The 14,082-nt window shown below is 36.0% G+C and overlaps 1 protein-coding gene across 2 annotated transcripts in view; it reads left to right on the plus strand.

The window, feature by feature from the left end:
• The window catches only part of CPNE8 (copine 8), a 110,629-nt gene that overhangs the window by 16,448 nt on the left and 80,099 nt on the right, over nt 1-14,082 (plus strand). For both annotated transcript variants that reach the window (XM_032688406.1, XM_032688404.1), the window contains exons 3-5: nt 3,291-3,337; nt 13,428-13,531; nt 14,023-14,062. In XM_032688406.1, coding sequence (XP_032544297.1) covers nt 3,291-3,337; nt 13,428-13,531; nt 14,023-14,062 — 191 coding nt within the window. The remainder of the gene's footprint in view (nt 1-3,290; nt 3,338-13,427; nt 13,532-14,022; nt 14,063-14,082) is intronic.

A 14,082-nucleotide genomic window follows, 5' to 3' on the forward strand; every position in this document is an offset into this window, starting at 1 on the left:
TGAAGTCAAAACAAGTCATATATACTGATTTATTGTAGCATTTGGACCATTCGGCTCTCCAGTTTGGAGAGTGTTTTTTCTAGGAATATTTTTGAAAAAAACCTGGGGGGGTGGGTTTTTTTTATTACTTTCTTGTAGAGAATTGAGGTAAAGTAGTGCTTCCCTGATGAGGCAGGGATAAGACCTGCAAAGGAGATACAGATTAATGATTTTGGTATAATTTTTCTGTCTAATGACAGTTAGGCAGAATTGTTTTCTTCCCATGCTCTGGTTAACCAAGCTGAGCCCCTGTGTAGCTGTGGTGGCAACGCTGTAGTCAGGATGGAATGTCCTCTTCAGGAACCCTATGATGCCTGAGTCTGATCATAAGAAGGATCTGATATGAAAGACTGTGAAGACATAAAAACTCTTCCTCCAGGGGACCTCCCCATGGAAGATAGTGACAATGAGAAGAATCTTGTGGCAGCTGGGACAAAAACACCTTAGGGAAACTCTGCCTAGAAGGTGTAGAAGCTGGTCAGTGAAGAGTAATGGTGAACCCTGCTAAAACTAGTACCATAAAAAGATTGTGGCAGCATGGGAAAAAGGTCAACTTTATTGTAGCTAAGTCTTCCTTGAAATGGGATAGATGTTTTGTTATGTTTGCGAAAACTGAGATGGGCGGTGTGGATGTAACAGTTGTTGCTCACAGCTGTTCTTTTATTTGGCTTCACAAACTAGGGAGATAAAGTAATGCCAGAATATTTCTTTTTTTTTTATTTCGTGGTAGTGGATATTTTACAGTTGTGTTGTTTCTTTCTTCTCCTCAATATTAAATCTCTAATTTTTTAATATTCTTTTTGTTATTGCTGCAATGCACAGGTTTTACTTAGTTTACTGTATTAACACTGATACACAGGGCAGGATGCAGTACAAAAAATAAAGCAGCTAATCAGTAGTGAAAAATACTTATGTTTAAGAAAGATCTGGACCATACAAGTATCTGAATAATGAAAGTGCATATTATTTGTAAATAGTGGCCTTTCCTCTTCTGTTTTATTCTCAACTGGGATTATAGGTATGAGAAATTTCTAACTGAAAATTTAGATGTAAGCCCTTGGCAAAATGGATAAAATTCACAATTCTGTCTGCTTCTGCAGTTGGTAAGACATTTGCATTCTTGGAAACCACTGCTGAAAATTGGAAAATATTCATTATTGCAGAACTGGTAACATTAGTTTAAAAAAATTTTTCCACTGGGGAAAGTGAAAGGAATGTTTGTGAGAACCTACATGTTAGCAGTAGGGGTGTGTCCAGAGAATATTTTTTTCTTTTTTATTTTCTTCTTCTCCCAGTGTTGCCTTGACACAGGTCTTACTAGATTGGGTTGTGAAGATGGTGAAGGGTCTAGAGGAGAAGCCATATGAAGAGTGACTGAGGTCACTTGGTCTGTTCAGCCTGAAGGAGACTGAGGGGAGACCTCACTGCATTCTGCAACATCCTCAGGAGGGGAAGATGAGGTGCAGACACTGATCTCTTCTCTGTGATGACCAGTGACAGGACCAAAGGGAACAGCCTGAGATTGTGTTAGGGGAGGTTTAGGTTGAATATTAGGAAAAGGTTCTTCACCCAGAGAGTGGGCACTGGAACAGGCTCCCCAGGGAAGTGGTCACAGCACCAAGCCTGACAGAGTTCAAAAAGCATTTGGACAACACTCTCAGGCACATGGTGTGACTCTTGGGACTGTCCTATGCAGGGCCAGGAGTTGAACTTTGATCTTTGTGGGTCCCTTCCAGCTCAGGATATTCTATGATTCTACAATTCTAGATGTAAAGGTTAGTCAGAATTTCAGTAACCTTCAGAACTTCCTGTAGCTGATTTCACAGCTTCCATTTCATCGTTTTCTCACATTTTCCCATTTCACTTCATTTGTCATGTAATACACTTTAGCAGTCTACTCCAGAGTGTGCTGTAAAAATAGTCTTTTTGGTTTGGGTTCAGTCTACCATAAGCAGTAACCAAAGCTGAGCACATGATTGTCAAGGGTTTATTTAGAGTAAATGGAGAAAGGCATCTCCAGAGAATATTTTTTTTTTTATGTAAAAGTTTTTTTCATCTACAAGACATCTTATTTAAAAAAAAAAGTGTTAACTTTTAACTTCTATGTGAGCTAAAATATTGAAATTGCATTTTTCTGTTCCTCCTCTTATTTGCTACTGCCTAAGGGGATTTCTTTTTTGGTGCAGACCATATACTTTTCAAGTAAGAAGAAAATGTAGTTTGAAGCTTGACTTCATTTCTGCCTTGGTCTGTTGATGACTCTCACTTCATTGAGAACAAAACCAGACCTCTGCCTTTGTTGTTCAAGGCTACAACCTAAACCAGTATTATTTTTAACTTTCTTTTAAAAAAATAATGATTGGCACAGGAAAATAATTTGTCAAGGAAAAAAAGCGTTCAAATATCTGTATTTCCATTGTTTAGAAAGGGGTTGTAGAAGAGTTTCAGGTAAAAATTTGGTTATGGTAGTTAGTTGCAACTAGATCAAGACTGTAGAAATTAAAGTTTATAGTGCTCATTTAGTGCAAATGATCTGTACTTATAATAGTGTTTAAAAGACCTGTACCTGTCACCAGTCCCCTGTGATGAAAACTGCAGATAAATTTGTAGTGGGTGCTGTACTGGAAATACAGTGACACCTGTGGGATTGTTCTGCTTGGTCTTTCAAAAACAGCTTAGGTCAAAAGCTCAATTGATTCAATTTTTTATTAGGTTTTAGTTTAAAAAAATAAAGTATGTATATGCAAGATACTTTTATATAAATAATTTGAAGCAGAATTAAGGAAGAAAACCCGAGAAGTAATTTATTTTCCTTTTTCAACTTCTATTTCCCCTGTCTCTTTTTTCAATTGAGTCCTCATTTGTTTTTAATTTAATGCTCTTCTTTCTTGAAGGAAGCATATTTTAGGGTAATTATGCATTAGATTACCTAGAATTGCCTGACCATCCACACTTAAAGAAGACCTGCTTTTATCCAGTTTTACTGCTGAAGATTGTCAAGTGCTTTGCTGGGGGTCAACCGTAAGTGCTGCCTCCCATTTTAGAACCACTCCCATTTATTAGCTCATTTCTTCAACAGCTAGACCATATTGTCTCCAGTCTGGTTAGACATACTTAAAACTGAGGGAAAACATATTTGATTGTCCTAGTTACTAATTTCAACAGCACAAGAGACTACAGAATTAGTTCACTTAATTTAAGGATATGTTAAAATCTGAAAACGACCAAACTTCTTTTTTTTCTTTTCACAGTCTGTGTTTTGTACACACAAGCAATTGGAAACAAAGAATGGAGAGAGGTAAGATGCGTATTCACAGATGTATAAACTTTTTGAGTATACTTAAGGCTGTTGTTTTGTCCTAGCAGAAGAGGGCATGTCATAGCCTCTTGAATTCCATGCTAAGCAATGTGAGTCCTATGGGAGTCCTGTGTACCAGCAAACACTTAAAATATAGTTCTGGTAATCTCAATTTCCATATCTGTGTCACATATTTCCATCAAAAGGGAAAACAAAATTAGAGAAAATACATGAGTTTCCCATTTCGCAGTCTTCTTGAGATAAATTAAATCAGACTTAGCTATCAATCTGGATAAAGTTTGTGGATATCGAAAGAGGAAGACACTCAAACAGTACAAAATCTATGGAAGGACTCAATTGTGGTGGTGGTCAGTGTCAGTAAAACTAACCAGTAGTTGTGGTAAAGATCTACTTTTCCTGTGTAGTGTTTCAGAGAAGTTACATGCTGCTGAGTAGAGTAAACATCAGGCAACAAAGAAGAGAGAATGTTATGCATTGCTTGGACTATATCTTCTTAACCTGTCAGTGTAAACACTGGAGAGACAGGTCTTAAGATACTTAATCAAGTACTTCTGAATTGGATATCTGCAGCAAATCAACATTCATAGCCTGGAACTCTCTCCCGGTACTTAGTCATCTAATTTTTCTCCTTTAATGTTATTCTTTGAAAGAGTTGACAGCATTGGGAGAAGGGTAGTCATCTTTCTACTGATAAAATGCACTATTTACCTGCTTTACAGAGAGGATTGGTGGAACCATTCTTCATTACAGGTGGATTGCTGTGTGGCTCTGTTTTTAGAGCCAAGAGTGGAATATACTATCTTACTGTTTTTTCCTGTAAAAGAGGGTAGGTCTGATATTGTTGTTTTCAGAACTGATATTTTATGCGATTATATTGTAAAAATTCCAGTGAGAGGTGGCCAGGGACACAGAAAACAGACCTCTTCTTTTATATTTGGTGTCCTTACCAGTTGACCAGAGAAATATATTTTCTGCTTTGCTGAAACATGGTGGATGTTTTGTCAAGAAGAGGGAATTGAAATTGTCTTGTGCTTGGGGGAAGAGCTCATTCAGCTGTTTAATACGTGAAACATTCTACCTATTTTACTTGTAGTTTTAAGTTAAATTGCTGCTCTCTGTTGTTCTTAACTTGGGACTAGGCATCCTCTCAGTATATGTATTGGATTGCACTCCTCTGATGATTTGTGTGAAGAAATGTCAGTTTAGGGATTCTACATGGGAATTCACTGATCTTAATTAAATTGGCAAATGTAGTGGACATACACAGAGTTCTAAATGTTTGGATAGCAAACTCTGAAAACAGAGGAATTTTGACTTTTATTATTGTCTAGGGTGCATCTGTAACTCTGAGGAATTTTCTTACTTGTCTTGTGTAACCGTTAAAATAAGTACTTACCATTTTTAATATTATAATTGTCTTGATGGTAAAATTGTCACCTTACCTAGAAAATGTTTCATGTGCTTGTTTTGAGGTGATTGAAAAGATTCTGTCTGCTTTTGATTTTAACAGATGCAAGTTTGTAATGTGTGTCTGTTGTCTGTTGCAGTTTTATCTCCTTGACCAATGCAAACCCACCTGAACAGAGCAGCATCCAGTGCTATTTGTTGTATTGCATCTTTGAACTTTTAGATAGTATCTTGACTGCAGGATGCATTTTGGCATGTGGTTATGGTATATCATATGCCAGTTTAGGAACTACAGGCATTGAAGCAGACTTTTGACATTGCAGTTGCTAGAAAATCTTACTTTTTTTTTTCTTTTAAACCATAGTTATCTCTGTCTAGTCTATCAGGAAGGTCCAGGTATAAGTATTTACAATTCAGTTGACTTTTTATAGTTAGTGGAAACAGATAACATCCTGAGAACAGTTCATCAGACCTAATTTAGATGTCTGCATTAGATCTGATGAATCATTCTTTAGAAATGCCTCTAAGTGATGATCAAAAGCCTACACTTTTGACTTATCACATGTAAAGTTCAATTAGTAGAATCCATTCCTAGTAGTGGTTATGACAGTCAAAATTTTAAGGTTGGCATTATAGAGGGGCTGAGTCAAGGTTGCATTTTATATGTTGTGGTGTATTGTATTTATACCAGTGGTAAAAAATAAATAAGGTGGTAGGTAGAAGATTAGTTGATACATGTATTAGATGGGTAATGCTGTATCTTTATTTTTGTGCTTTTTCTACCTGCAATGATGAATACTCTAATTCTGCGTATGAGTTCATTTTGTTGCATTTGAAAACTCATTTAATACTTTGCTAGCTTGTAGAGGGGGAATTCACCTGGAACTGTTTGGAGAATACAAAACTGAGACAAATAATAAGCTCCTGATGATATGTATAGACATTAAAGAATGATGTTAAGTCATGGCAACATACTTTATGTTGTTTCTGTTCCCTGTCTTTTTATGCATAGTTTTCTTCCTTCTTTTGCCTAATTACTTTATTTTGAACACTGTAGAAAATGCTTGGGGATCATGAATACAACAAATCATTTCATAATCGTCATAATTTCCCTGGCACTCTGTTCTAGCAGTGTGCTTTTTTTCCCCTTCAGCTAAGCTATGCGGGTGGATCCAATACAATAGTTAAATCAAACCCTTCATTTAATGAAGGGTAGATGTTTTCTGGGAGCTGATTCCTGTTTATCTGTGGCACAAATTCCAGTGTTTTAACCTGGTATTATTATTGCACACCAAAATCCTCAGCAGAAAATTGAAGTGTTTTGTTCTCAATGTAGTAGGGTGTTGTTTTTTTTAAAAAAATTCTCTTTTCACTTACAGTGCGATCATTAGGTATTTCAATTAGTATAATAGGTAACAAACACATCATCAGAATCTGAGCTTTGGTTTTCAAAATTTATTTCCCCTTACTTTTTGAGGACACATTTGAAATATGACTAAGTGTAAGTTACTGTTACCCACAGAAACCTTATTGAGAGGAAGAGGAGGAGCAGGCACTGATCTCTTCTCTGTGGTGACCAGTGACAGGACCCAAGGGAACGGCCTGAAGTTGTGTCAGGAGAGGTTTAGGTTGGATATCAGAAAAAGGTTCTTCATCCAGAGGATGGTTGGACACTGGAACAGGCTCCCCAGGGAAGTGCTCACAGCACCAAGCCTGACAGAGTTCAAGAAGTGTTTGGATGATACTCTCAGGCACATGGTGTGACTCTTGAGGATGGTCCTGTGCGGGGCCAGGAGCTGGACTCGATGATCTCTGTGGGTCCCTTCCAACTAAGCATATTCTATGCTTTTGTGAAATAACATATTGAAAGAATCTGAATTTCTTCATTTTGAAGAGCACATTAGTCCTGAAAACAAGAGGGAGCGCTTAAAAGGTGAATGTTAAATAAATAATAGACACTATAAAATAATCAACTGCAGTTTTACTGGAAGTATCCAACAATGGTAAGTGTTAACGTATTGCCTATGGAGCGGGGCTCTGAACCTCTGGTCCATCTACTGTAAGAGTGCACTGGATGCAAATTAAATTTCTATACTTGTTGGAAATCTGTTTTCTCACTGGTCCTTGTCATAGAATCATAGGATTATTAGGGTTGGAAAACACCTCCAAGATCGTTGAGTCTAATTTATAACCCAGCACTGCCAAGTCCACCACTAATCTATTTCCCCAGGTGCCGCATTTTGAACACTTTCAGGTGTTTCCATTCCTTTCTGAGCAACCTGTTCTGATGCCTGACCACCCTTTCAATGAAAAAAAATTTCCTAATATCCTAAATTCTATGATAATCTGACTCATTTCGTTCAAAATAGATGCTTCCTCATGTGTGTAGTAGTTGAACATTTCACTGCAGCATCCAGCAATTTGATTACCACTTGAACCATAATATAAAACATGGTTTTGAATCTCTTTTGTAGATTTTGAAGGCTATCTAATGAAAGTAACAAAGGACTGGGATTTAGATTTTTGGAGTTTTAGAGTACTGTTGAAGTTTTGTTGGAACGACAGCTTGTATCTTCTGTAGCAGACAAACATGTCTAGGAATAGGCAAACATAAATAGGAATGTAGTTTGAACAGATTAGTAGAACAATTTTCAATACAAGGAAGCAACAGAAGAAACCTATACTGTCCCAGTTCAGAAGAAAACAAATTTTGCTGTTGTATGATATTCAGTTCACTGGAAAGCTTTCTCTGGCAGATTTCTTGAAAGAACCAGCTGTCTGATGGAATTAAGACAGTTGGAATTAAAGAACATTATCTTTTCAAGGAAGTCCTGTTTTCTTTCAAACAAAACAGCGGAAAAAAACCAAAGCACAATAAAAAGAGTTATCTTGTCTAGTTTTTAATATACTTATGGTTGTATGGCCATCACTTAAAAAGCATTACATCATATGTTCATGCAGTGTACAGATTTCATATGAGTGCCTGCATGCATGTTAGAGGAATGTTGTGGGTTTTCTGGCAATTAGTATGATTTTATGTATTAAAAACATTATTCTTCCTTTAGGACAAAACCACTGCAGAATATGTTATGACTATGCTTTTTTAGTGTAGGGTTGGCAGTTGTGAAATCCTTGCTTCCTTGGAGTCTCTGTAATTCTGATTATTTGAGACTATTAATCATTGTTATTAACAGGCTCATTTTATTGGTACTGCATTTCCTTTGCCACTATTTTAAGTTTCTTAGTTGTTTTGTTCACATGTAATAAAGCTAGATTACAAACTCTGAGGATTATCTGTTGTTGAGCATTTGTATCTGTTTTGTTCAGTGATTTCAATAGAAAGTGTTACCTAGAGCTTCCTAAAGAATTTTAAAAAGAATCAAGAACCTAGTGATCGTTTAAAGCATTTTTCAGTTCTTTAATTTCCTAGAATTGTAACAGAATACTTGGTTCTGACTTTTCACCTTTCAAAAAAGATGTTTTAAAAACAAAAGACTAGACATAAACCCAATGAATTATTAAAAGATTAAATAATGTATGCTACACTGAAAAATTTAGGCTCAAATTATTTTCCTAATGAAAGACTGAACTAAGGATAATTCATCAACTATAACTATCAATACTAAGAACATAAATTTCATAATGCAAAACATTTCTGCCTAAGTTACAGAAAGGTTCAAAAGATATTAAAATGAAGATTATGATTTTCCATTAACTTCACATCCTCTTAGGCTGGATCACTAGATTGAGATGCTCTAAAATTAAAATGACTAAATAAATTTTAAAAATCCCTGTCTACTAGGAGAACTTGCAAATATGAGATGACAAAGACCCTTCATCTCAGGAAATCTAGAATAAAGTTCTGTTCTTGATTTTCTTTTTTGAACATTTTTTTTTCCTTTAAATAGTTACATTGATTCTGTTATCTCCTGAATGAAATTTCTGAAAGTATTTACTTCTTGGCCATATTAAGATTTTTAGCTTGGCACAACTATTAGTGGGGAAATTAGACCATGTGGAGAACTAATTAATTAGTAGCTATGTTATTAGTCATAAGTGACTGGATTATAGAAGTAACCTGTTCTGCTTAAAAAAGACTATAGTCAATGGGGAAAACAGATTTAAAAAGTGTTTAATTTAGCTGAAAAGTGTAGACTGGTGATTTTTAGAGACTAGCATTTTGATGTCATCAACAAGGTAAATTCTCTTAGTAATTTGTCAGTTATGTAATTAGTTGCAGTGGTTTAGTCATAGAATCATAGAACCATTTAAGTTGGAAAAGACCTTTAAGGTTGTGGAGTCCAACCATATGTGAAGGAATCATTTGTGTAACCCTTGGAAAAAAAACCAGACAAAAAACCTGAAGCCTCAATTAAAAAACGAGAGTAATTGAAAATAATTTAAATAAAAGTTAGTGCCACTAAATTCAGTCTCTCTTGAGTTTTGTAACGATCTAAGTTGTAACTGATGAAAGATAAAGGTGGCAGTGTAATGGGTATTCAGTTAGACCTTTTCTCATCTCAGTGTAATATGATCATCAGCACATTGCATATTTATCTTCTGTTACTGATGTACTTCTGTAATGAATTGTAAATGAGGTCTGAAAGATTTCCCGAGGGTAACATGGTTGTAGTGTAAAGTGAAATATTGTTTATTGAAAAAAATACAGATTTGAAGGGAGGAAAAGTACTTATATATTTAGGATGTTATATTATTTTAAAAAAACCCCTGATGTTTAGCTGCCATTTTATAATTTTTTTTCTTTTGAAGTAACTTTTCCTTTGAATTCATGCATAGTTTTGTTTCTAATGGATCTATAAAACTGAAACCCACCATATATGAAATATGACATAATCATGGAATAATTTAGGTGAAAGGGACCTTTGTGTTATCCAGCCTCCTATTCATCTGCTGTGTCTGGTTCATCCTCCTCGTTCATGCAAAACTGTCTCCAAAGTCAGGCCAGGTTGCTCAGGGCCTTTCCCAGCTAAGGTTTGAAATTCTGTAATGACAGAGACTGCACAACTCATTCCAGTGCTTAATCACTCATTCTGGAAGAGTGTTTCCTGTATCCTTTCATAATTTCCTTTGTTGCAACTTTTGACTATTGCAACTTGTCCTTCTGTTGTGCTCTCTGTGAACTGCCTGGCTCTTTTATGCTACCCAAATGCTATTTAAGTAGTAGAGGATGGTAGTGGAAACAGATCTCACCTAAACGTTTCTCCAATCTGGGCTAACTGAGCTCCATTGGCTTTTCCTCAAGTCATGTGCTTCAGCCTGCTGATTGTTTGTGGGTGTATTTTTATTTTATTTTTTTAAGGTCCATTTAATTGAACTGCCTCCAGTCTGATGCAGTTGTAGTTAGAACCTCAAACCATACCCATTTTTCTGGTGAGGGCCCTACATGCATTGAATAAAGGGAGATAATTGTTGCCTTTCATCTGCAGGCTGTGCTGACCCTAATACAATGCAATGTGTTGTTAAACTTTGATGGCTGCACCTTTCTGCACAGCTCCTACCCCACCACTCAGTCCCCAGTAGCACTACAGGACTTCAAGTTTATCTTTGTTGATCTTTGTGGGAGATTCCATAAGGCTGTAGAAATAAGGTGGCGTTTTTTGAGGTGTCTGTTTCCACCTCAGAAGATGACTTTGGCAGAAGAAAAACTTTCTTAAACTGCAGCTACCTGGGTTCTTTGTTGCTTTGCGTAGGTCCCACATGATCCTGTTACTCTCCTTCAAGTTTGTCCTAATCTGAGTATTCACAGAACTGCAGTAACTTTTCCTACCTAGTGATTAAGGAGCTTCCCAGGTCAATTTGCTGAATCTGCACAGGCTTGGAGATATTTTCATGGATATCTTTGCATATGTGTGTCTTATTCTGTCAGACTTAGTGTGAGAGACTACCACAACTTAATGCAAGTGCTTTGCCTACTTGCTGTGCCTATGGTGGCTTTCCCAGTTACAATGCAGTCATCCTTGGATACTCTTTTGAAGGCCCAGAGTCATTTGCTTCTAGAGTAGATGAGTGTAGGTGAGATTTCAGTACTAGGGGTAAATCTCCTCTTTATGCAGCTGATTCTCTTTGAGAGAATTTAGACAGTTTGCTGTAAGAGGGCAAATGGAAGAAATAGGACATTTGAGGAAGAAAATTACACAAGTGGGATATATTCCAGTTCAGAACTGCCAAATGAATGGTCCTCGTGACCCCACTGTTTTTATTTCTTGTGTCTGATGAACTGCTGTTTACTGGTTTGTGTCAGAGTGAGGCTTCTCGCTTTCGGTGCATACCTTCAAACAGTACTAAATGCGTAGGTATTTCTATATATTTCATTTTATCAGCCATTCCAGCTTTCAGTTTTTCTTGGCTCCAGTATCATTGAATGTTATAAAACATGCAGCTGATAGGGGAAGATTTTATTTATAAACACTGAGATTTATTTGACCTGGGAAATTTGAATGTGCATAAAATTTGAACACTGCCATTCAGAGGGGAAAGAAAAGCCCTTTAGTCCAGGCAACTATTCCAGCTATACTTATTCCCATAGAAATACCAACTTTATACTCCTGTTATCATTTGTCATTGATTTTTACTTGGCCATAATAGTCAGTGGCCAGTGTTGGCTCAAGAGAATGGTTTTTACAAGACTCTGACTGTCAACTTTATCCCAGTATTTAGGGGAATACCCAGAACCATCTCCCAAGAGACTGACTTTTTTTTTATCCAAAACAAACTATTCAAAGGATCAAACTATTTGTTTGTGTTCTGATCTGTTTTTAGGATTGTGTTCATCCTATGCTAGTTCTCAAGAGACTCAGGGATTTTATTTTGAATATCCAGTATCTTCATCAATCTGAAGAGCTTCTTGAGATTTCTCCTTCCTGTTTCCGTATAATGTTCCCCCTTCCGTAGCTATTGCTTTGGCTTAGGAGAGATGAAGAAATAGCAATTGCTAATGAGTAAACTTGCTTTCTAAACAATTTGTGCCTTAAGACATAGTCATAAGCCTTCTTGCAGAGGGTGTCAAAGTTCCAATGAGATCAGGGAATCATTCCACCTAGGTTTTAAGAAATGTTATTTACCTTTTTGCTCGGAGATGGAATCATTCATTGGAAAGATGGTTTTGCTTCTGTCTTTTGTGGGAACTGCTAGAATATGGAGATCTCTTAATGACACTGTCCCAACTGAGCATCTCACCATGTAGTGAAAGTGAAGGTACCTGACAGCATTCAAACACACTCTGCAAAGATACAAGTCACTAGTGTGTCACTTGCAAGAATTTTTCCTTTTCCTGAGACTTTATAGAGCTGTGTCTTGAAGATGTGTTAACTTTTGTGGAACATTTTATTGTATGTGAGACCTTTGGGTGGGTGTTTTGCTTTTTTGGATTCAATCCCCTGCAGTTCGAATGCACAGTCATTCAAAGGAGGATAAGAGTTGCTGACAGTAATGGAGTTTCTTTAAAGCTCACAAATAATATGACTGGAGTTCTTCAACATTTATTTCAATAAGAATCAAGGAACGAAAGGAAGTTTCTTTCTTTTGAGAGGATGAAAGAGTGGAGTATGCTCTGTCCTTTCTTACCACATAAATTGAGTATGTAACGGCTGGGATAGGGAGGCTCCTTTGGAGGCTGTGAGGCTCTATGCAGGTTATAGTGGTTAGATTCACATCTGTCATGTGAAAATATTTTTGAGAAATATGTCTCAAAAATCTTTAGTTACAATAAGGTTTATTCTTTCTTTATCTGTGTTTATTGATTTAGTCAAGTCCTTTTGATGAAGAGGTTGGTAGTTTTGAGTCATTCACAAGTCTGTAGACCTAAATTGCAGTTTTGAGGATTCCTTAATGATAATCTTTCAGCAGACTGTCAAAAAGCTTTTCCATAGGCTATATTCAAATGTTTGTTGATATGTTCAATGTGTAGGACAAAATCAAGTGGTCATTTCAATAATAACTCTTCTCTTTTTTTTTTGTTTTCTGAGTATTTTGAAAGAACAGCTAAAACAAGAACAGAATTATCACATTGATATTTTATGATCAGTCATTTATATCTGTAATGTATATAAACTGAAGTCAATCAAAATTGGTGGGTTTTTTAAATTAAAATATTTTCATCTTGATGAGAGCTGAAGTTCTTCCTCTAAACACCAAGAAAGAAAAGGCATTTTGCCAAAAGCTCAGAGGAGAGATGGAGAGAGCTGAATTGAGGTGAAATAGGAACTGGACAGTGCAAAAATTATACACTTCTAATTGAAGGACCATGTTCCGTAATATTTAAAGCTATCTGAAATAAGCAATAAATGCAAGCTTTTTCTTGCTGTTGGTTTTGGTGGGTTTTTTTTCAGAAAGAGTGCATTTTTATGTTACTAACTTTCTTCGACAAATTTTTGTGGATTTTGATTGGCTTTGGGAGCTGATGTTTATATATAAAGTTTAGGTTGTACGATACAGGATGTGTACCAGTCTCTGTATTGAAATATGAGGTCTGCCACTCTATCTTCGTCCACAGATAACTGATCTATTCATGTCATTTTCTTCCATGGCATCTAAGAGAATTTTTTATGGGCTCTCACATGTCTCACATATTGCTGGTATTGCCTGTCTTCTTAATTATACTTCATTATAGTGTTTGGCTTAAACTTATACTTTTCTTTTACAGTTTGGAAGAACAGAAGTAATTGATAATACTTTAAATCCAGATTTTGTAAGAAAATTTATAATGGACTACTTCTTTGAAGAAAGAGAGAATCTGCGATTTGATTTGTAAGTTAACAATCTTTGACTCTAATGCAGGCTCTGTAAGCGTATAAAGTTTTGTCCAGCATAAACTTAACTTGAAAAGAGATGGTATCTATTGACATGGAATAAATTAACTTAATAAACCTGATTGATTTAGCATTGCTTCCTCAGAAATAAATGTGTAATGTAATAATGACCAATAACAAGTTATTGGTCATTATTATGTTATTCGTCATTGGTCACACCAATTGGCAGGTGTTAACTAGTCAAAGTACAGTTATAATTACTACTTTTAGAAAATAGTTAGAAAGCTAAGGATGTCAAAATGTTAAAATATTCTTGCAGCGTTGCCAACAAAAGAGATATGGACATACTGTCCAGAAATAAAATATTGTACAAAAAATTCTTAAGTAAATGCCACTATGCATCTAAATATGTTTCTTTACATAATTGTTCTCAGATCTTTCAACTGGCAACTCTGATATACATTTTCTTTTTTTTTTTTTTTTTTTAAGCTATGATGTTGACTCGAAGAGTCCTAACCTGTCAAAACATGTAAGTTGTTCCTTGCTATT

Source organism: Chiroxiphia lanceolata, chromosome 5 (assembly GCF_009829145.1).
Source record: "Chiroxiphia lanceolata isolate bChiLan1 chromosome 5, bChiLan1.pri, whole genome shotgun sequence".
Lineage (NCBI taxonomy): Eukaryota > Metazoa > Chordata > Aves > Passeriformes > Pipridae > Chiroxiphia > Chiroxiphia lanceolata.